The 25,110-nt window shown below is 37.1% G+C and overlaps 1 protein-coding gene across 5 annotated transcripts in view; it reads left to right on the forward strand.

Moving 5' to 3' along the window:
• LOC581462 (roundabout homolog 1) overlaps nt 1–24,042 on the forward strand; it is a 77,113-nt gene extending 53,071 nt beyond the window's left edge. For 4 of the 5 annotated variants that reach the window (XM_030978068.1, XM_030978070.1, XM_030978071.1 and 1 more), the window contains exons 7-20: nt 173–481; nt 1,004–1,120; nt 5,291–5,491; nt 6,408–6,695; nt 7,349–7,654; nt 8,264–8,425; nt 9,600–9,725; nt 10,304–10,324; nt 11,238–11,465; nt 11,998–12,132; nt 12,619–12,646; nt 13,681–13,748; nt 18,231–18,295; nt 18,984–24,042. In XM_030978068.1, coding sequence (XP_030833928.1) covers nt 173–481; nt 1,004–1,120; nt 5,291–5,491; nt 6,408–6,695; nt 7,349–7,654; nt 8,264–8,425; nt 9,600–9,725; nt 10,304–10,324; nt 11,238–11,465; nt 11,998–12,132; nt 12,619–12,646; nt 13,681–13,748; nt 18,231–18,295; nt 18,984–19,232 — 2,303 coding nt within the window. In that variant the 3' untranslated portion in view covers nt 19,233–24,042. The remainder of the gene's footprint in view (nt 1–172; nt 482–1,003; nt 1,121–5,290; nt 5,492–6,407; nt 6,696–7,348; nt 7,655–8,263; nt 8,426–9,599; nt 9,726–10,303; nt 10,325–11,237; nt 11,466–11,997; nt 12,133–12,618; nt 12,647–13,680; nt 13,749–18,230; nt 18,296–18,983) is intronic. The other variant, XM_011662551.2, reaches the window with a different exon arrangement.
• The last annotated feature ends 1,068 nt before the right edge of the window (nt 24,043–25,110 follow it).

A 25,110-nucleotide genomic window follows, 5' to 3' on the forward strand; every position in this document is an offset into this window, starting at 1 on the left:
CAATTAATTTAGTTATTAATGTTATTTTCATTGAAAATTCTGTCTTGCAGCTGTTAGGCAGAATTGTACAATTGTTTACAGTATAAAAACGAAATGCATACAAGAACACGAAACTAGACTCTAAACACAAATATAAAATAACATTTCTTTGTTTTAACTTCTCAATGACCAGGTCCACCTGACCCGCCCGTAATCGCTGGTATTCCTGACAACATCAACGAAAACCAGCAGACCACCGTCTCCTGTCAGGCTGACAATGGCCACCCTTCCCCCTCGTTCCAATGGTTCATCGGCAGCCGGAACCTGAGCGCCTCTGCTTCGCTGCAGGTGTCTGCCGACGCCAAGAACCGTATCGACGCCACGAGCCAGCTGCGGTACCTGCCCATGAGAGAGGATAACGGTCTAGCGCTGGAGTGCAATGTCATCCACGATCAGCTCTCGCAACCCATGAGAGTGATGAGCGATACCCTGGTAGTCAATTGTGAGTTGATGAGGGCATTTTGGAAGTATATTGCTATCTCTGATGGTGGTGGTGGTGGTGGTGGTGGTGGTGGTGGTGGTGGTGGTGGTGGTGGTGGTGGTGGTGGTGGTGGTGGTGATGATGATGATGATAATGGCGATAGTGGCGATTATTGTGATGGAAAAAATATTTCCATGATATTGAAAACTATGAAGATAAAATCAATAGGAATATCAATATTGATATTCCATGTAGATTTATACTGTAGACACAAAATATGAACAAGTGTAGGAAGATTTTAATATTTATCTAGAAGATGTTGTTTAAAAAGAAATTTGATGATGAACAATGAATTTTAAAAGTTAATTCAACCTTGTAAACTATGAGATATCTATACCCTTTCAACAGCACATTAAAAATCATTCACAGGAACCTATGGAATTGATTTAATAGTGATGGCCTGAATAGTTGAACTGTGATTCAATAATAGTCCTTGATTCATTTCTCATTGACATGTAACTCAAACTTCTCTTATCTACCCAGATTGCCCAACAACAGTGGATGTGACGATCTGCCCTGAGGTCGAAGCGGGGTCATCTGAGGTCATGGTGTGCCGATCGGGGGCCAGCAATCCAGCGTCAAATCTTGTATGGATTAAAGGTACATCTATGCTGTAAAACCTGTATATAAAGACCATGGAGGTGTCATGCTATAGTGGCTCATTCACCTGACTCTAAATCCAAAGGTTGAGGGTTCAAATCTATGTCTGGCACTCACATCTTTTGGCAAGACATTAATCCACATCTGCCACTCTCTACTCGGGTGTAGATTGGTACCTGGCAATCGCTAGGGAAATAACAATTGCAGGGCACTCAGGAAGAACAGCATTGAAGCTGATGAGGCTTCCCTGGGTAAACAAAATTAGTGTAGAGGTGTTGTGGTCAAGTGGATATGTCACCGGACTGTCGATCACAAGGTCTGCGGTTCGAGTCCCGCTGGGGCACTAATGTCCTTTGGCAAGACATTGATCTCCATTTGCCACACTCCACCCAGGTGAGGTAATTGGGTATCTGGAAGGATTATTCCTTCAAATGCGCTGCCGGAGCTAAAGCTAGGGTAATAAAGTCCAAAGTTCTTTGGAAGCGCATAGAGATGTTATTTCATAACGTATTATGTGCTATACAAGAACTGAACTATTATTATTATTATCATTACAACTCAGGGTGTAAGACAATGCTTTAGATCTAAGAATGCTTGCTCTCCAAATGCATTTGGAGAGCAATCCTTTTTAGGCGACGTTTCTACCATGATATTTTTGCAAACTGAAAAAACATTGAGGGAGCCTACCAATGAATTATCATTTCCACCAGAATCCGACCTTCCCTTTAAATATTGCCTTTAACAATAGTGGTAGTGGTGGTTATTTAAGAATAAATATTGCAAGTTTAAAACCTGAGATTGCACTTTTATAGACAAAGGTACATGTAAAGGAACTGCTGAGTAGACTCCTCAAAGCCTCAACAACCCTCATGAGGTAATATCATATGACACCGAAATAGAAACCACCACTGCACTTGAATGCATTGTTTTAATAGACTATTGACATAGATGAAAGTGTCTTCATTACACTGTACATGAGTGGCAATTATGCTAATTACATCAACATTCGGTCAAGATCATTCATATCCATATCAAGAATTATATTTAAAGAAAGACAGTGACCTTAGAGTGAGAAGGGAAAAGTGCACAGGAAAGATATTTCCTAAATGAAGATGCATTGATGCATTTTAAAGGTACATGTAAAGGAACTGCTGAGTAGACTACTCAAAGCCTCAACAACCGTAATGAGGTAATATCATATGACACCGAAATAGAAACCACCACTGCACTTGAATGCATTGTTTTAAACTATTGACATGTACATGTCATCATTCCACTTTACATGAGTGGCAATTATGCTAATTACATCAACATTCAGTCAAGATCATTCATATCCATATCAAGAATTCTAATTAAAGAAAGACAGTGACCTTTCAGTGAGAAGGGAAAAGTGCACAGGAAAGATGTATCCTCCTAAATGAAGATGCATCAATGCATTTTAAACTGCTTTTAAAAAGCATGTTTGGCAGATTCGGGTAGAGAAATGAAATCCTCTTGAATGAGAAAGGTATCCCTCCTCATGGCGAGAAGGCTTGCTCCAAACTCTGAAGTCCAAATAGAGCGTGTAAAACATTTGATCAGAATAAGGTAGTTTGGTCAAACCTGTCTATAGCGACCGCCCAAGGGAAACACAACAAGTGGTCTGTGTAGACAGGTTCCTTTAGTACATGTTTCAATGAGAAACCCTTTTTTAACCCTTACCTTACTGTACTGGGGGTGGGGGGGGGGGGGCCCCCCCTCGACATTTTCGGAGATCGCGCCGCAACGGCTTGGAATTTTGAATTGTCGTTTCATGACTTTTTTCCCTCAAGTCTTGCGCACATTTTGATACCATTTTCGTCAAAATCAGATATACCTGTAAGGTGTTACATAACAATTAGTATGTGCATGTCATAAAAAAATTGCTATAATTGCATATATTCATGTACAAGCAGAAATGTGAAGATATGAATTGATATCAAACTTGATGTATTCCTGAACAAAAGAATACATTAGAAATAAAACAATAGATATAATAAGAAATAAAAAACAATATAATACTTAAGAAAATAAATAGTTGAAAATTGCATCAAATTGGCATAAATTATCATTATTAATTACATCAAATAACTATTTTGTGTTAAAAAAGAAGTTTCATATGAATAATGAGCTACAACATTCAAAAAGTGGAGTCTGACAATTTTTGTAATGATTCTAGTCCCTAAATATAGTTCCAGATTTGATATTCATGAATGCTAATTTGCGTATTCATAATTTATGCAAATTAACCAATACATTTTCAAGATTCTTCACAAGTCTATGGACAACTACAATGTATGTAGAGGTTTCTGTAAAATGCATAAAATTAGCATTTTGCATAATTAATTTGGCTATAACGACAAAAATTTGCATACTAGGAAAAAACTAATTATACCATCTTGTTCCTTACGTAAATATCTACAAATATGCAAATTTTCGTGTTCATCGGACATTCCACGGCCGAGATCATAGGGGGGGGGGGGGAGCCTCCCAGGCTAGTTAGGGTTAACCCTATCTAGCCCCCCTCAACATTTTTCGCACTAATTTGATCAGAATAAGGTAGTTTGGTCAAACCTGTCTATAGCGACCGCCCAAGGGAAACACAACAGGTGGTCTGTGTAGACAGGTTCCTTTAGTACATGTTTCAATGAGAAACCCTTTTTTAACCCTTACTTTACTGGGGGTGGGGGGGCCTGGGAGGCCCCCCCCCCCTCGACATTTTCGGAGATCGCGCCGCAACGGCTTGGAATTTTGAATTGTCGTTTCATGACTTTTTTCCCTCAAGTCTTGCGCACATTTTGATACCATTTTCGTCAAAATCAGATATACCTGTAAGGTGTTACATAACAATTAGTATGTGCATGTCATAAAAAAATTGCTATAATTGCATATATTCATGTACAAGCAGAAATGTGAAGATATGAATTGATATCAAACTTGATGTATTCCTGAACAAAAGAATACATTAGAAATAAAACAATAGATATAATAAGAAATAAAAAACAATATAATACTTAAGAAAATAAATAGTTGAAAATTGCATCAAATTGGCATAAATTATCATTATTAATTACATCAAATAACTATTTTGTGTTAAAAAAGATGTTTCATATGAATAATGAGCTACAACATTCAAAAAGTGGAGTCTGACAATTTTTGTAATGATTCTAGTCCCTAAATATAGTTCCAGATTTGATATTCATGAATGCTAATTTGCGTATTCATAATTTATGCAAATTAACCAATACATTTTCAAGATTCTTCACAAGTCTATGGACAAATATGTAGAGGTTTCTGTAAAATGCATAAAATTAGCATTTTGCATAATTAATTCGGCTATAACGACAAAAATTTGCATATTTGGAAAAAACTAATGATACCATCTTGTTCCTTACGTAAATATCTACAAATATGCAAATTTTCGTGTTCATCGGACATTCGGCGGCCGAGATCATAGGGGGGGGGGGGGGGGGGGGGGGGAGCCAGCCTCCCAGGCTAGATAGGGTTAACCCTATCTCGCCCCCCTCAACATTTTTCGCAATAATTTTTCAACGTTTCAGGGCCGAGATCATAGGGGGGGCCTTAGAAGCCCCTCCCCGGGCTATGCAGTTTCAAAATAGCCCGGGCTATATAGGGTTACACTTTGGTTACTTTCTTTGCCTCTCTGCACAGTTGCTCATTTGCCACACATGTGATCTTGCACAAAATAACAGGCACCAATTGAGGGAAAGATTGTTTTGTGTAACACAATGGCTTTGCAAAATTATCCATTTCTGATCCTGAATAGCTCCATGACAACTCTTTTTACCTTAAAGCCTGTCTGCACTACTTGTAGCTACTTGCGTCCTCTATATAGCCAACAATGCCTAAGTGGTGACTGTTGATCCCCCATGGTTGATCCCCTATGGTCAACTTTTTCTTATGTTAATTGAGAGCTGATTTGATGAGATAACCACCTGCCAGTGACCAGCAGGGAGGTCTAATCCCTCCTGGCCAAATTAGTGCAGACAGGCTTTAACATTGATATAGATTAATCTTGCACTGGAAACATTGTGTATAATTTTGAAGCATTTGTTATACCTATCCCATGATACATGACAGGAAAATTATTTATGTGGCATTTAAAGAGTATATTTCTGTATATCTGTCTAGGTGTCACTAGCGTCACGGAGCCAAATGCCTTACAGACTCACTTCGAAGAGAGCACCGAACCCCTTGGAAGACGGGCGACGCTGAGTTACATGAGAAACTTCACCAAAGAAGACTATAAACAGAGCTTTAAATGCTGCACTACTCTCAGCCCATCCTGTGACTCTACCGTGTGCTCTGAACCTTGCGTCCCAGATGTCAAATGTTAGTATAGAAATAACTCATGGCCTCGGAGGTAGCAGATAAAAACAAAAATTAATAACATATTTTAGTAATAGTGTGAGATGAATTAGATAACAAAATTAACCCCCTGACTATTTATTTCAATTTAATTTATTATTTAATTTAAAACTAAATCACATACAATATACATTTAGGAGTGTACTGGATCATTAGCACCAAATAAAGCTGATGGCTTGAGGGAAGTGGGTGAACCTATAACATAAATGACAAATGTGGAAAAAAAATTACAATAAAATTCACAAAATAACAAAATGCAAGATGTAAACAAGACATTACAAACTAAAACAATTATAATACTATTGAATTCTTTCATTCCCATATGCTTTAATACAGGAGTCAATCATTTCCAGTAGGCAATAGAGTTTGTTACGTACTAAATCATAAATGATGCATGAAACCTCCTATTTCAGTAATTTGGACTTGATGTTGTTTTAAAGATTCTCACAATATCTTCTTTTCTCAATTTTTGTTCAGGAACAGGTATATTTTGATCGAAAGATGTATACAAGTATACTCTCCATAACATGCTAGGAAAGCTAGAATAAACATCCATCTTGAAATCTATGGTCGGCTTTTTAAAAAAAATTCTTTTTTAAACGTAAAAAAAAAAAAATGTTTAATGAATAAAAAAATATGTATCAAAACTGAGAAATATCAGCCCAAAGAGGGAGAAAAAGAAAAAGAACTTTTTGACTGACCATCCGTCCCATGTTTCGGCACCTAAAGGGCAATACAACATCTTTTTTTTAGGCCTTATGTAAGTGAACTATAAAGTATGGCAGACAGGTATCCTTCAATATAAAATATAATTTAATGGCCTATTCTGTTTTTTAAACAAAATGGGTTCTAAGTCTATATATTCTGTAATTCATCTCAGATGCACCAGAAATGCCCACCATCTCTAGGAACATGCCCGGCCGCCAAGTCACAGAGGGCACTGTCGACCTGGAATTCACCTGCCGAGCTGACGGCAACCCCAGACCCGCCCTGACCTGGGTGAAGGCCAAAAACGAAGGGTTAATGCTTGATCAGCTGACCAAGGAGGATGGCTCCCAGCTGCTGCAATTTAGGGAGGTCCGAAGGCATCATGGAGGGGTATACAAGTGCATTGCTAACAATAACATTTCGCCAAGGAGCAGCACAGATGACCAACTCATCGTGTATTGTGAGTGAAGAGAGTTTCTCATCGTTAATGAAAACATTTCAGACACGTAACTCAAGAAGGCACTCCAGTTGTCATTTGGTTTTTTAGATCATTTCATTTAAAACAGATCCTTTTTATCATTACTCTTTAGTGAATTGTTAATAATAATAATAATAATATTGGATTCTTATAAAGCACACGTATCGACCTTGCAAGGTCCTCAAGGCGCTCCAACATTACTCGGCTATGCTAGGCTGCCGATTTCGACGCTCACAGCATTTAATGACGGCCATCTTCGCACAAGAAATTGATGTGTATTCCCAAATTCAAAAATTGGAAATTTGGTGTTTGTTTTGAAACATGCTTTAATTTAGAACTCGCCTCTGATTAAAAATAAATGAGAATGTAAACATAATTTCATTGAAACTACGTTCACAATTTCAATGAAATTGCAGTGTGAATGGTTAGGAGTCAGCTATTGGTTACTGTAAAGTATTTCACAATTTTCACAGAAACGGACTATCCAGGGTGGTGTAAAAAAGTAAAGAAAAAAATAGAGTGCTGACATCAGAGACTGTTTGATCAATGCAAATGATGATTCCTGACGTTCCCGTACAGAATTTTTGTTGTTGAAGTTCTACCCTGGAAAATCACTTGGTGCTCTTTCTTTTCAGTTCCGCCTACGATTCAAAATAAGGCCAACAACCGGACGACGGCCAACGAGGGCAAGAACGCCTCTCTCTCCTGCATCGTTGAGGGCAACCCCAGCCCAGACGTCAACTGGACACGGCTCGGCAACCACTCGCTTTCGAACAGGACTGTGATTGTAAATACAGAGGTCAACAGTGATTATGAGAGCGTGGTGACGAGTACGCTGAACATCTTGAACGTACAGCCGGACATTGATCATGGGAACTACAAGTGCACGGCGATAAGCACTGCAGGAAGAGACGATGCTGTCATTATCCTTAGCGGAACATGTAAGTTTGATCGGTCACTTTGATGACACTATCGGTTGCATAGTGAAATGTACTGCAATTGTGGATCTATATCTAAGAATTTCTAATGCACGTCCAAAAAACTTGATTCCTAACAACTTCCCGTAGAGTCTAGAGTATGTTTACATACATATGTAGCTTGCAACAATGGAAATAATGATACCATTAATAATCCAATTTTGTTTTTTTATAGTACATGCCACATTTTGATGCAAGACTCTAACATGTATGTGCTTGTGAAGTGTTTTGAAATTATTTCCCTAGGAATATGTCATCTTTTCTGCATTTGCTCAGAAATCAATATGAACTGCTGATACTGATATGCCGCCTTAATTATTTTCTATCAGTAGAAGTTGTTCCAGTCACCTGATGAATTTCCCAAAGTGTTGTTACACTGGCAAAATGCTATGGAAATCAATTTTTTTCTCATTCAGTGGAAAAATTCATGGGAAGGTTTGCTAGCATATTTTCATCAAGTTTGCAATCACATTGAAACAACTGTGGGAAATTTATATCACTGTGACTGTATCTTCTTGTAAGAAACTGGAAACACAAACAGATGTGTTTAATGATTCTTCTTCGTTTAAACAGCAAAACCAGAGCCTCCTACATCATTACGGATTGATGCGAGCCAGATCAAAGCCCATTCATTCATGATTTATTGGCAATTTGGCTATAATGGTGGAGTGGAACAATCATACGTCATAACCTACTGTCTGAATGACACCCAACTGGACTGCAAGAAAATATTTGGTGAGTTTTTGCCACATCCAGACATGAGAAATTAAATTGAATGAAGAAAAGAAAGACATGCAAAGTTAGATTAGATAATGTTATTACGCGTCACATTTTTGTATCTAGTAACATACAGATTATTAAAGAGAAGGTTGAGTTCTGGGAAGAGGTGAAAAACAATTTGTGAGCGTTATCATTCTTATCATGCAAGTGTGGAAGAACATCAAATAAGACATGTTCCCTGAAAAGCATGGCTCTTCAAATGCCTTTATATTCTAAATATGTCATGTAACATCGTAAAACTCGGGGGTAGGATTTTTACGCCACGTGTTCATGTAGTCCCATATACATCTTTCTGTGTACAGTGTTTGTAACTTTACCAAGACTTGGCCAAATTTCTTATCATTTTGATGATTCCAGAACCTTGCAATACACACAAATTCTTATATGCTACATGATCAACCTTTTCTGGTTGATTCCACACCGTTTCTTTCATAATGCAATTGCATGACCAGAACTCAACTTCATCTTTAAGTACACATAGGGGATATTGTTGTGGGTAGCTATTCAAATTACCCTTTGCCAGTCATTTTCATGCAAAGTTTAAAAACAATAAAATTGGGCTGTTCACAGACAACATTTTCCAAGTTGGGGTTTAGTCTTGTTTTATTAATTTCTTGACCATAATTTGCAATCTTAGTTGTCACAGTTTTTTTGTATTGAATCTACTACATTATTGATACGGATACATGCGCATGTATTACCGGTAGATGATTTTCAGTGTATTCCCATATGATGAATGTTATTAAATATTGACTGATCTTGGTCAGAAAAAGTTATTTTAGCTATTCATTTCAATCTTTTTCATAGGAGCCATGTGTCAAAGAATGTGATCACTTTAAAAAATATCTTTTTCAGTTCCAATTTTGCCAAAAAAACCTTCTCCATGGCTGCAAACCATTCCTATTTTGGGGGAATAAGAATGATTCATATTTGTTTTTACCTTCGAGCTATTGTTTTGAGCCCTAGATTTCTCTCTTTTTCTGAACAAAATAGACCAGAATTTTTCCTTGAGAGATTCCTAATTTTTGCTGTGAAAGGTCGGCAGGTATGTTCTCTGTTGCACAAATTAAATGTGTTGAAATTGTGACTTTTTCAATAAATATGAAATTTCAATTTTTCTAACCTTTAGGTATCAAGGAGCCTGAATATTTATTAGAAGACCTTGAGGCTTTTGGCTGGTACTCTATCTCAGTCTATGCAGAGAACAGTAACGGTAGAAGCTCCGAGACCAGCGAAATCCTTGTATCTACTTCGCGTGAGTATTGGAGTGATAGAATATGTTTGTTTCTCTTTTAACCCTGTATGGCATTGTTTTTGTAAAAGTCCAATTGATGTTTATAGAACTCTGTCTCAATTTCTTTTGTAATTCACATTTTTTTATTTTTGAAATTTGAAGAAAATTGTAATTTTTAATCATTGAAGGCAAAATTGATTTTAGCCAAACTGATTTTATTAGGCGTGTTATACAGGGTGTTACAGAAATTGTAAGATCAATTTCACTTGCATGTGTATTAATTTATTGACAAGTTTGCCTGTTTGTCAATTGCATATTTTCTTGGATCTGTGATGATTGAATTCACACGTTCTTTCCAGCATTCTTGCAATTTTATTCTAATATTTATACAATGATTTCCATAAATGTGAACCCAATTTTTATGATTTTTTAAAAGTATTGTTGACTCATTTATTTGATTCACCCTGGGTATCTCATCCGACCCACCAAACAAAATATATATATGTATTTAAAAAATTACAAAAAAAGTTTTGTGCATGACAAGTTTAAATTGATAATTCCAAATTGATTCTTTGATATTTTTTCTTCTTTCTTTGTAGCTTTACCTCCTAGTGACTATGGTGAGTAGAAAAAAAAAATCACTGACATTTTCAGAGTAATTGCTTATCTTTTCATTGATTTACATGGACTGTAGCTGTGACTGTTTTGATTTATCCTTATTAGTGATATGATAATATTAATGATAGTAAGCAAATAACTACCGTTGGTAAAGGTGATGGGACAAACTATCACTTCCGAGGCAATCTGGACGTAGCGAAGCGAAGCTGAGGAAAGATAGCGTATACATTCAGATCGCCGAGGAAGTGATAGTTTGCCATCGCCTGAAACCAAAAGGTGATTATTTGCTTTATATTCCACATCGGAAACGTTTCACTTCTTACGTCATTTTAGAGCAACAACAATTAACAGCTAGCAAACGGTTTACGATTACGTACAGTGCATGCAGTATCTGGTGGTGTGACCAAATAGTTCGAGCGTGACCAAATAGTTCGCGCGTGACCAAAGTTCGCGTACTAACACTACAAGCGCGTAAAGAGGAGAGCAATACGCAGCGTATACAATTAAAGTGCGTTGCCCTGTGTAGATAGTAGTACTATCTACACAGTGTAACGAACTTTTTGCTCCTCCTATCAATATTGGGCTAACTATCTTTCATCACGTGATTTACTTTTGACCAATCGTAGAGCAAGATTCTTAGTATGTGGAATATAATAATGATTAAATTGTTATAATATTAGTAGTGATAGTGACTATAATGATAAGGATGATGACAACAGCATGTATGCCGATGTTGAGAAATGTAAATATATCACAATTTGTTTACCGTTTTAATGTTTTTATGGGAATGAACTGGCAATATTTTTTCTCTTGTGCTTGTATTTTTAAAGATTTCTTTTTGGTAACAGGATACATCACATGCTTTCAATACACTCACAATTAATGTACATTTCTTCAAAATCCTGTTTCTCGTAGGTATCATTGTGACCAACGAAAATGGACTCATCACTTTGATCTCCAACCCTGCGACCGACTTCCCTGGCGAAATCCGCTTCAAGATCGAGACCGAGGCAGAGGGGTACTGCAATCCACGGAGTAGTGCCTACCCTGCCGATGGAGCCCCCGTACAAAAGCCTAGTGATCAGACTGTCATGGTGTCGAGCTTTGGAAGAGGAATGTGCAGCGTGCGGGAGACAGTTGATAGTAAGTATGAGAACTTGTAAATGAATCCATGAATTAGCCAATCAGGATCCAACTTTGTTGGAGGTGGGTGAAGGCAGGTATACAGTGTTGAGCTTTGGAAGAGGAATGTGCAGCATGCGGGAAACAGTTTATAGTAAATATGAGAACTTGTGAATGAATTCATGAATGCATTTATAATAGCAATCAAACCAACTTAGAATTTTTGTAAGAGGTGATGGCAGGTATATGTCACTGAAATATAATTGAATGCTATAAAGTATGGAATGCAATCAAGATGAATGCACAATAAATAACCATGATCACAACTTCGGATTATTCAAAATTTAATACAGCAACCCTGAACACGATCCTGTGGTATGCATTTCAATTTAACCTCTTTTAAATGCAATCAAATTAAAAAACAACAACATTTTCATGCAATCAACTTTGAATGGCTCATTCTTCAGTGCAGTGAACATAATTGAGCATAAATGAAAGTTTGAATGCTACTTTTGCTTTAATATAATAACAAATTTCTTTTTTTCTTTATCAGTGGCAAGTTTAAATCAGGGTGGCAGAGGAGCACCATCGACTGTAACATTTGCAATCATTGGAGCGATTGTATTTATAGCCTTACTACTAGTCGTCATTGTATTTGTTAGGAGAAATCATGACAGAAAAAATAAATGTGAGTGCTTGTATTCCGATTTTGCTTTTAAGTTCATTGTCTAAAGATGCATACATTCAAGCCTGCTTTATTAACCTTCTGTATCGAAATACCACCTGTATATAAAGACCACACATTTTCCCCCTGGAACATTGTTTCTCATTAAAACATTAAAACCTGTACTGATAGAACTTATACATAAAACTAGTACTCCCTGAATTTTCATGTCCCACTTGAGTAGTCTTTATTTGCAGGTTTCAGTTTTAAAAAATTCCACTGTATCACATCTAATAATAATAATAGTTTGTCCTTATATAGCGCATTTCAGGACCGCAGGCCCTCTCAATGGCCTTTACAGATATATATTATTTGGGTTAATTTGTTGCTTGTAGCTTCACATTTCAGGGCAATCTATTCAGTTTTTATATCATGTTTTTGGTGCCTTTAAAACACCAAGTTCCACACCCTTCATTTGAATTTCTTCCAATGTTTGTTTCTATACCACAGCAACAAAGCTTCAACAATCATCAGTAAGGTAAGATAGAATCACCCTAGGCTTTTCTTTGTTTCCAAAATGAGTGGTAAAGTGATACCAAATGAAATCAAGATATACCCATTATTATAGGTGAAATAGGACTGTTAGATGAAGGATGACATGTATAATGAATTTTAAACGAATACATTGTTGACTTGCCCTAAAAAAGCTCTGGTATGACAAAATCTCATTATATCAAGTTCATTTTGCTGGCCCCTATCTCTGTATTTAATTTTTGTTTAGCCCTGATATAACAACGTTTCATTACAACAAGGATACTTATATTTGTTAAAGTTATTTCCCATAGGTTACCTAGTAATACCATTGAATTGAAGCTGTGTTAGGGCTATCAGCTTGATAAAGTCATCAGATACACAGTGAAATCTTATATAAGGTCAGTTAAAGGTATAGGACAAAGTTGCTTGGACTTGCCATATAACAAGTTTCTGCTGTAAGATTATTTCTTGTAATATGCCCCATATGACATATGGCATCTATCCAATGCATTTCATCCATAATGAAAAATCTCTTGATATGACTATGTAGAAATAGGACATATGTGGTATAGAACACACTGCTTGGGATTGCCTTATATTACGATATGTGGTATAGGACACACTGCTTGGGATTGCCTTATATTACGATATGTGGTATCGGACAAACTGCTTGGAATTGCCTTATACTATGATATGTGGTATAGGACATACTGCTTGGAATCGCTCTATACTACCACATGTGGTATAGGACACACTGCTTGGAATCGCTCTATACTACCTCATGTGGTACAGGACACACTGCTTTGAAATGGTCTAAACTACCACATGTGGTATAGGACACACTGCTTGGAATCGCTGTATACTACAATAATATGTTGTATAGGACACACTGCTTGGAATCGCTCTATACTACCACATGTTGTATAGGACACATAACATGAAATTGCTCTATACTACCATATGTTGTATAAGACACATTGCAGGGAATCACCTATTACTGTATAATGAATAACCAGAATCAATTTCTCGTCCTATTAGATCGGGGCCTGAGGGTCAGCCTACAAACGGCCAGGCTAGGTCGTTCCTTAGTGGTGGGTATTATGCATGTACGTGTCACCAGCTCTTCCTCAGCACTTTCATTAGTCTCCTGTATGGTAACAAACTAATCTAATTCTTAACCCATTGCTTTGTCAACTGGGGCATGCTGTAAAACCAGAAACTGTCGCGCCCAAGATTTTTAGAGATTTGTAAACAATAACATCTCTTTGCGCTTCGAAAGAGCTTTGGAAATTATTACCCTAGCTTTAGATCCGGCAGACGTTATCAGCGCACAGCGCATTTCAAGAAATAATCCTACCAGGTAACCCATTTACCTCACCAGGGTTAAGTGTGGCAAATGTAGATTAATGTCTTGGCAATGGACATTAGTGCCGCGGTGGGACCCGAACTGTGGACCTTGTGATCCACAGTCCGGTGATGTATCCACTCGACCACGACACTTCTTGTCTCACACTTGTGTGAATTGAAAAAATACAGTTTTGTGTCGATTGTTATTCCTTTATTTGTGGCAGAGGTGCCATGGTCTAGTGGATACGTCACTGGACGGTAGATCACATGGTTCACGGTTCAAGTCCTGCCGCGGCACTAATGTCCATTGGCAAGACATTAATCTTCATTTGCCACTCTCACCCCAGGTGTAGTTAATGTATACCTGGTAGGAATTTGTAATGCTTTAGTGCGTTTTAGACAGGTGGGCTGAAACCAGGGTAATGATACCACATTGTAGGTGCCTTGAGCATCCCAATGGATGGATATGTGCGCAAGTTATTAATTGAGACCACTCATCAAATTTGCAACCGTTTCATGAGGATGAAAGTTTCTGGTTTTGCAGCATTTTGAAATATATGTTTTTGTTATAGGGTAAAGTTATGTTGATCGTCATAACAAAACAAATATTGCGTGTAACAAGCACTTTTTTTTCTGCTGCTCATGCAGATGTACCTTTTGATAAATGTATGCATTCTCTGCCGGCTTTACACCGACATATACCAATGTCTTTTGCTTAAACCATTTGTTATGACAATCAATATTGTTTTCTAATATGAAAGAGAACATAATTTTCAGGATTTTCCAGAATGATGGTGCCTGTATTAAAAACAGAAGTTGAGTATTGATAAATTAATTGTGAGAGAAACTGTCAAAGAAGTTACACCAAATGATTGAATAGAAAATATGTTGTTTATCAAACCTACGCCGAGGTATAAGCTATGGTACGTATGGACAAAAAGGCCACTTTGTAAAATAGAAGCAAAAACAATACAAAACACACACATAAAACAAAAAATTAATGGCATGAATATTTTAATTTTTCCTGTTGCACAAGTGCACCACACCATACAATAGTGCAGATGCTATTTAATAAAGTACATACACCTAACATTCCTTCTGTAAATGCACCCTACCTCTCACCTAAACTCTCTTGCACCCCCACCCCCCACCCCCACCCTGTGATCTTGTTTTGCTTTGCCTTTGCAGGCCGATTGTATTATTATGTAATGTATTGGTTAAAGACCCTGTCGTAAGTGAAAAATAGAATAGATTATATATCAACGGAAAGCTTATGAGCCATAGATTACAATGATATTAATTATATGCTATTTTAGTGTCTGTGAGAGGAGTAACAGCTCTCTGAAAACTTGAAATCTAAACATTTGCAAATAAGAAGTTGTCGACCTAACGCATATTCACGATGACTTTGCATTATTTAAGCACGGCTAATCGCCTCAGCTATATAGGCGAGCCTATTCGGTCCACATGTTATGTCAATATGGTCTTATAATGAAAGAGAAAATATTTGCTATTCCTTTATATTTGTATTCTATGTTCATTCAGCTTTCCATTGATATAAAGCGCTATTATTTTCATAGGATAGGGTCTTTAAGAAATTAGCACTGCCTGTGATTATTTGTATTGTTTGTGAAATTGTTTGCTCACAACGTATATGTACAGTGTATATCTGTGTAACGCAAAAATAGTTTGAATGTACAGAATGTATTCCTAAAATACTAATTAATGTTTTCAGTACAAAAATATAATTTTTTTAAATACAAGTGAGACAAAAAATGATGCCAGAATAAGGGTTTATCCTGTAATTTTGGGGCTGTTTTCAAGAAATGCATTTTTTTTGTAGTAGGCTACTAGTCAAAAATATTTCTAATGCTTTGTTTTTTGTTATTGTGCTCATTGTGTACATGTATATAATGTTTTTAGCATACTTATTAACTCAAGAGCCCACATAAGAACAATAGTTGCTTCTTGTTGCTTTATGTTATAACCAGTAGGGATATGCTGAGTTATGTCAATTCATTCAAAATGTGATCAAATACACAGTTTTATGACCTAATTTCTAGATATGCATAGCATGAATAGATTAATACATGCCTTTGCATGGACATGTAATATGTATGCACACATGAATAGTTTTGTCATTTGTAAATGTATTACTGCATTGTTGGAGTTATACATGTTAGTATTACAGCAGCATGTTGAAGTACCTTGATATAATTAATCAATCTTTTACACAATACAATGTAAAGCGCAAAGAGACATATTAATGCGCTTCAGAAATATAATTTATTATTATTATTATCATTATAATGAATGGATAAACACCCACTTTCACAAATAACAGAGTAAAGCAAAATGGTTAGAAAACATCACAAAATTTAGGTATTGGTACTGAAGAATTTTCTTTTCAAACGACTGGGAAAAGTGAGATAAGATGAAGAAAAGACTAAGATGGACACTGAAGATATACATATACAGTGTGTCCCGAAAAAAACTATACACTTTTGAAATGGCTGCCGAATAAAAATATATGATTCTAGGGGGAAAAGTTGTATATGTATGGAAAGCCCATAAACTCAACTTTCATATGGCACCAACAAGTTTGAAAATAATTCATGCTTGATTGAGCACTGCTCACTTTTGTAAAGGGTATGAAAATTAGGTTGCGCAGGAATTAGCCTTCCGATGTGTGAGAGGTAAATCCTTTGGAGCTTACAGCATTGAGGGTGATATGATAAATTCATGATTTACTGAGTGAATTCCATGGTTTATTAAACCAAACTTTTATGCACGGAACAGGAATTTCATTTTTCTATTGTAGCATTGTAACTTTCCCTGGTAGACTCAGTGGTGTGTTCATGAGAGTCAGGATGGGGTGATGGTACATGTTGTAATTTCCATGTTACAAACTGTTTTTTTTTTTACATTTGTGACTTTGAATAAAAACCTTCACCCCACATTTCAGTTACCATTTACCTGAAGAATAAGTAGCCGACATCTTGGACATTCCTTTTTTCAACAAACCATATTTGAATATTCGATTTACATTATCCCTACCTGGGTATTGAATACATCAATGAGATGTTCAACTAATCTTACAATAATTGAAATGTAGGGTGCAGGTTTTTATTCAAAGTCACAGATGTAAGAGAATAACAGTTTGTAACATGGAAATTACAACATGTACCATCACCCCATCCTGACTCCCATGAACACACCACTGAGTCTAACAGGGAAGTTACAGTGCTACAATAAAAAAAATGCAATTCCTGTTCACTCATGCATAAAATGTTAATCCCATAAACCAAACATTTCACTCAGCAACTCCAAACTCATCACAATTGATCATAAATTGGTCATATCATCCTCAATTCCGTAAGCTCCAAAGGATTTACCTCTCACAAATTGGAAGGCTAATTCCTGCGCAACCTAATTTTTATACCCTTTACAAAAGTGAGCAGTGCTCACCCGAGCATGAATTATTTTCGCAACTTTTGGTGTCATATGAAAGTTGAGTATATGAGCTTTCCATACATATATAACTTTTTCCCTAGAATCATATATTTGTTATTCGGCAGCCATTTCAAAAGTGTATAGTTTTTTTCGGGACACACTGTACATCAATAGATTAGTAATAAGCATGTACTTGCGCCATAGGATTGGCAAAGGGTTGTGGTCCATTGGATTTGTCCGGGATTCTAGATCAAGTGCTTGAGGGTCTAATCTCAGCCATAGCACATTGTCTCATGGAGAAGCATGACCTGTGCCTGTATTTGCCTCTCCATACCCACGAATGTAAGGGTATGGGAAGGAGTTTGAAAGGCTGCATTATTTATTTCCTTCCAGTGCTATCACATCGCAAAAACCCCATTTAATTGGGTGTGGTCACTGTTGCTTGTGGAATAGCAAGTTTGTTGACTTCTAAACAATAGACCTACATGTGTGGCTTTGCATCCAATCTATGTGCACTGACTTATTTTCAGTTGGCATCCCCCAGTCCCAGCACAGCCATATTTGATTTGATTTGATTTGATTTATTTACCAACAGCAATACAACAATACATTTCATACAACAAAATTTACATATTCTAGAAGAGTACTATTGGTTGGTAAAAGGGGCCAAATAATTATCCCTTACACTGCCAATGTAGTTATCTTGCCAAGATTCTGCAAGTGGTACTATGGTATTCTATAACTTGTATGTTAATGTTTTAGCTTTGTTTTAATCCTTTGCGTGACAGATAATCCAGTATATGATGATGTAGCGAAGGAGGACTTTAGAAAATCACAACATGAAGGAAGAATGGTAAGTAGCTAAAAAATTGCAGGGTCCTATCTTGTAAACAGTTGCAATGAATTCAAAGTGATCGCAACCAAATGTACATGTAGGTTTCAGTACCGACTCTGTACTGAAGAGATAGGAGTTTCTAAGTTTGCGTTTGATTGGAAGACTTTCTATCAATCCAGATCAATGGCAAAGCAGTTGATGCCTTTTTCATACTTGGAAAGTCCAAGGCACATGTATTTGGTCATTTGCTGTGCAGTATACATGCTACCAAGACTAAAAACAATGAACAAACAGTAACATCAAGCACCAATGTCCTAGCTATTTGGTGAGATTCAAGTAGTGATGTCAACTTGATAAAATCAGTGGGTCTATTGTAAATCATAGTGACGTTGGTCTCGTACCATGGACTTGCCTATCATGTATCATTATCATCATCATCATAACTTGAAGTCAACATTTTCTCTCTTACGAGGGGTTACTGACTTTTGTGCTATGATGGCACTCTCTCCCTCCATTTCTTCTTGTCCCAAGCATCCTCTTCATTTAGACCAACCTTACTGCTTTCTTCAACATATCTTTCCATGAAATCTTCAGTCTTCCTTTCCCTCTTATGCCATCCACTTCCAGATCCCGTGCTCTTTTCACAGGTAATACTTATAAATCTATTGTCACTGTTGTTGCGGGTGTCATATTTCTGTCTGTATAGGTAAACGATGATGGTTTAATCTACGCTGAGGTTGCACACGTCAACAGGCATCCCGAAGGCCAACCACCAATCAGAACGGAGGAACCCACCATATACGCATCCCTCGACTTTGACAGGATGAACGATAACAAGATCCAAATCGATAAGCAGGCCATTGTTGACTCAAACAGGACAGCGGAGGAGTGCCCGGAGAAAGAAGCGCTCATTTACGAGAACGTCACACCACAAGGAATGCCAGTTTCACAGTGACGTTTGCGGAATGACAATGACCATTGAATTAATCTATTGGCTACAGGGAACAGATAATCACCATGTCAAGCAGAACAATAACAAAATTGCTGACTCTATCGGGACAGCCGAGGCCTGCCTGGACAAAGAAACGCTCATTTACGAGAACGTCACACCACAAGGAATGGACGTTTGCGGAATGACAATGTCCATTGTATAAATCTATTGGCTACAGGAACGGATTAGACGACTTCTGGATAGCTTATAAAGATAAAGGGTGCAAGGTTCCCTGTCGTGCTTCAAGTAACTAGAGATGGCAACTATTTAAACTAGTATGTGATACTAACAAGATTGCTACATGTGTCTTTGATAGTCTCACTGTGGCTCTGGCAAAGCAGATGATGTCACCATCAAACTTTTCTATGATACGAAAGAGAATGCTTCCTTTTAGATATCGTTGTTCATTCCATCTTGACGTTTACAAAACAGATGACGATCACCATCCACGCTATCTGGTGATAGCTTCAGTATGGAGATCTATTTGTTGTTATCGCCATGACTTATGCAAAAGAGACAACAAAACATAATATTTACCATCAAAATGTTCATTGATGTCGATAAGCTTCTTCCCTGCAAAAACATTTATTCTTCCATGCGTAGTTAAAACGATACTGAACTGATGAACTTTCTGCCCTAGCGTACTGTGTATTTCACAGCGCCGTCACATGATCAACTTGCCAACAGTGCGTAACCCAATACCTAATTTGCACTTCAGAGAAGCTACGGAAGCAGTAAGTTACGAGACCATACTGCTACAGCTGACCTGAGATGGCCTTAGAGGGGATTTTGTGGTAGTGCTTCTAGGACAATAGGGCTTTAAGGGCAAGACAGTGATAAATATGGATGATATAGACAAAGATATCAATGGAATATGCCTGTGGGAGCAGGGCCCTGTTTCACAAACTTGTCATGAATAACTAATACTGGAATTCTATGACAACTTGCTCTCAACCAATCAAAATGAAACAATCACATCAGCTGACAGCACTTATTGCAATTTGTTTAATAACAATTTTTGTGAAACAGGGCCCTCAGGTGACCATGAAATGAGTTTAATCTGGTGAGGAAAATATGTTCGGGTATTACAAAGCCATGAAGTTTTATGTTTGTATCTGTTAATGTTTGTATGTAAGTAACTATGTTTGTTATGGTTGTATATTTGCCTTGTATTGTGGAAACTAGAAGGAGTCAAGATTGGATGTGTGTGAGAGAGATGGAAGATCGTAGGCGGAAAAAAAGATGGTCGAATATGAGCTAACAAGATTATATGCATAGTTATAAATAGCTAATATATTATGACAGCATTACGCAATTTCCTTTTCTTTTGTCCTTTTTTTAAAAATGAAACGTGCAGACTGTGTTTCTTATTTACAATGCCATTGTTATTGAAAAGTCAATGATTTCCTCATTATTTCCAAATTAAAGTGTAGGATAGAATATATTTTATAACAAGCCAGTGTATTTATGCCATAGTGCAAACGACATTAAAATATAAGCAAAGATAGAGTCCGTTTTAGATGATTTCCAATATGCATACATGTTATCAGGGAGATGATGTCAATTCCCTGATGTTATCTTGGAAACTGTAGTGTCAGTTATCGTAGTTTGCAAGTTTGTAGTTTGTGTAGAAGCTATTTCGCAGTTCAAGTAGGATCTACCAAAAATGTATTGATTTTTCGTAAGCAGATTATTCTGATAATTTTTATATTTTTGTAGCTCGAAGATTTGCTGCTTGCTTAACAAATTTGTCTTCCAATTTGTGATCAAATTGTTCATTGCCTTGCTTTAAAAAAAAAAAAGTACGACCTTGAAGATTGGGATTTTGTGAAAATGTAACTATTAGGGATTCCTGCTTCACAAAAAACTCTTTCACATAGACTTGTAACCATTAAGTTAAAGTGGTAATTAATAGGTCCCCCAAATCTTTATATTAGCTGGCTTCTAGAGTAATCTCATTGTTGCCATAACTTGCCTTTTGTAAACAAAAATTATGTCAATGTACTTACATTAAAGAGTAGCTTACAGTCAACAGTAATGGTGTGAAAATTGTTCAGACCTAAAAAAAAAGGTTCTTGTTGCTATTGTAGTGTAAACAATTAATGGTTTGGGTTAAAAACCTCCAAAGAAGTATTGTCTGTAGATGTGGGGAATTATTTCATACAGTCTGTTTTCCTGTAGATGATGTGAAATATGCTGATTAAAACCTTAACAAAACTGGATGTTTGAAATACCTACCGTGTATGTGCTGAAAAACTAAATTTGCCAAAATGGTTGGTCCTTTTTGGACTATGAAATATATTTGCATAGGTTTTGATATGTCACTCGTAAATGTAGATGTATATGAAGATCATCAGTTGAGAGCCAGGAGGGTGTTGCTTTTGTGTTAAAGGCTGATAGTAGTGGGTTTTTATGGGAAATTTGACACCACTTGGGTGTTTACTCAACAATGGGCTTCGTCAATCATCGAGAGTGGACTTTACAACCGACGAGTCTAATGTAATGCTTTGTGCCCTAGTCTACCGCTGGATGAAATTCCCATCATGACATCATATTTCCCTCACCCTCCAGATCTGAAGGCGAGTTGATGAATTTTCTGGTGGGACCACGGGTTCGCTGCTTCATTTGCCCACACACACATTAATCAATAATTCAACCAAATCTGATGTCAGCGAATTATGATGCAATACACATAGACACCTACTACTATATGTTAAGCCCTTCTGGCTCCCAGCAGAAAATATCAGTATGCTGAAACACTAAATGCTTTGTAGGGTTGTCTTTTGGAAGAAGAATGTGGAAATTATTGTCTGAAGTATTGTTTGAAGCTTTAGATGAACTCAATTAACATCTGCTCTATTCACAACTCAACATGCTAAAAAACGCATATTTTTTTTTTGAAAAGCACAGTGAAAATGAATGTTGTTATTTTCAGGCAGAGGTTAGATATGGAAATCTTTGTCTGAAATTTGAGATGAACTAATTGAATAACGACTGCTATATGCACAACTCACATGCTGAAAAATGCATCATTTATTTTTAGCAACACAATAATTTTTTTTTTCAGTGAGAGGCTAAGAATGAACCCAGTGCATTATTGTATATAGGTGTAGTTTTACCCCAAGCCCCTTTTATAAACCAAAGAGGTCAAAATTGTGAAATTACACAAATGTGTCTTTTTGTACATTAAATACATATGTGTGCACAATTTTTCGTAGTACAATTATCATTCTAAACATTCTTGCCAAATAACAGCATGTCGTGAAGTGGGCTTAGAATAAAGTCAGATATTTATTTATACCATTTTTGACAATATTGTGAACATAACTCTATTCCATTACAATACATATGGTAGTATCACAACCATGTAGAATGTGTTCTTGTTCAAACCTTTGCAAATGAAAATACCAATGATAGTGATAATAATATGCTGGGGTTCTATAGCGTTCGATACAATGACAATGTCTGTGGGCGCTTGACAGATATAGATGTATTACTAACCCCCATTATGGGATTCAGGCTTGCACACACACAATTTACTATGCACATTCTCCATTCCCTGGGGAGCATTCCAGCCAGGCATTTCTGACCTGTTGACCCTACAACAGTACCTCTTGCCATTCATATATACACACGTTAAAATGTGCTGCGTCTGTGTTTGAGGCATTCATCATACGGAACCTGTCTGAACCTGGCCATACAGGTTCATAATGTACATGTAGTTTATTTACACCTTTTTTGAAGTAATTGATGGTATTTGAATCATGCTTTGTGGCATACAATAATGTCAATGCTATATAATTGAAAAAAGAAGTAGAAAAAAATGTTTCCGGTGTCATTTTCTTGGAACACAATACTTTTAAGCATGTATACAACGCCTACATGTATATGGTTTATGCCTAAAAATGTAATATATTGTGATCTAGATGTGGGTATTAAAGTATGTATGCACTGGATATCAAAGGTTCTTATTAGACCATTGATAGGTAATCGTATGTGTTAATCATGAAATGAATCCAATTCGTCTTATGAGAGCTACATGTACTTTGAAGCATAATGTTTTTCGAGATCTATGTGCTAGGACCTGAGTTTGAGCGTTCCAATGAATTCTTTTTGCTGGCAAAAGGACACAAGTTACTGCCTGTAGGAAATAGAAAATTCACACCAGTATAGCATTTACACATGCAGAAGGGCATGATGGGGTCACATCAAATGTAAGACCAACAACCTTGTGCTTCTGAACATTCTCAGCATTTTGAAAAGAGAGACCAAATACTTGTATGCATTCATTTGTTTCAAAACTGACATTCCAAATGATTGAAGGAACTATTTGATCCGAGATAATTGGCATGTATGCGGTTGACTTGTGCATATGTTTTTATTTAAGGTTATGGAAATTAAGGTTTGAAAAAAAAAGAAAGCAAATGGCATTATTTAAATGTTTCCAACTCGACTAAATAACTCATGCCTACATTATAATGGGTATTTCCTGTCTGAATACAATGAGAGAAGGAGAGGATTATCGTCTGTTAAAATTGTCTTTGTACTCTGAAATGTTTGCACATGCGGCACATATCAAGCTTATATAGTTATGCACATTTCTCTGTAAAGATTTTGCGTTCTTCTTCCTTTATGCAAGGTATACATAGTCCATCTTTGTAGCAGATGATTTTCTATTTTATTGTAGGTATTAAAGATAACATTGCAATCATTCCACATAAACGATGTGTATTTAAATATTTGAAAATAAAACTACAAAGAGAACTTTGTATAATATGGCTTGTCGAGTGTATCTTTTATTATCTGTAATATAACCCACAAGACTGAAAATTGGGTGCTCTATTATCTAATTTATGCCAACCGAAAAGCCCTTTCCCCCCTTTTATTGTGATCTATACAATGAGCAATGAGAATTCCTAACCGAAATGATTTTGTACATTCATACAACTTAATAGAAAGCCCGGTAAAGGGGTACTTTTCGTGCGACAAAGTCCGGCCCGAGAATTGTAAAAAAAGGGGTGTATTTGACTTTTCACCCGGATATTTCTTTAAAGAGGGGGTGTTTTTCCTTTTTTTTCTCTCATCTCTTTGGACTTCTGAGGAGTTATTCCGAATTTAGGGGGGTACATTGAGCATATTTCCTGATTTAGGGGGGTCTCCAAGGCAGGAAAAGCCCGCAAAAAGCCAGCGGAAGGGGGGTACGGAAATGTTGGCAGTCCTCAGATAGGGGGTGCTTTCAAAAAGAGGGAACGAGCATATGTGTACCCTAAATAACACTGAGTGGGGGGGGGGGGCCGGGTAGGAAGCCCCCTAACCAAATATAAACAAAAGTAACAACAATAAATGCAGTTGATGCAAGGCAGATTCCAGAATATTGAGTGACCTTACATTGTATTTGGATGAGTGCTGCTCGTGTGTATGGGTGGGTGTTGTGAGTGTTTGTGGGTGTGTGCTGTGCGTGTGTATGGGTGGGTGGTGTGGGTGAGTGCTGCTCGTGTGTATGGGTGGGTGAGTGCTGTGCGTGTGTATGGGTGAGTGTTGTTCGTGTGTATGGGTGGGTGATGTGCATATTAGTGGGTGAGTGCTGTGTGTGTCTATGGATGGGTGTTTTGAGTGTTTGTGGGTGAGTGCTGTTCGTGTGTATGGGTGGATGGGTGATGTGCATATTAGTGGGTGAGTGCTGTGCTTGTCTATGGATGGGTGTTGTGCATGTTTGTGGGTGATCGAATGATGTGCGTCTTTGTGGTGCATTTGTATGAGTGGGTTCTTTGCGTGTTTGTCGGTGGATTCTGTGCGTATGGAGTGTGTGTTAGGGTGGATGGGTGGGTACTCGCAAAACAAG

Source organism: Strongylocentrotus purpuratus, unplaced genomic scaffold, assembly GCF_000002235.5.
Source record: "Strongylocentrotus purpuratus isolate Spur 01 unplaced genomic scaffold, Spur_5.0 spur5_scaffold_1, whole genome shotgun sequence".
Classification (NCBI taxonomy): domain Eukaryota; kingdom Metazoa; phylum Echinodermata; class Echinoidea; order Camarodonta; family Strongylocentrotidae; genus Strongylocentrotus; species Strongylocentrotus purpuratus.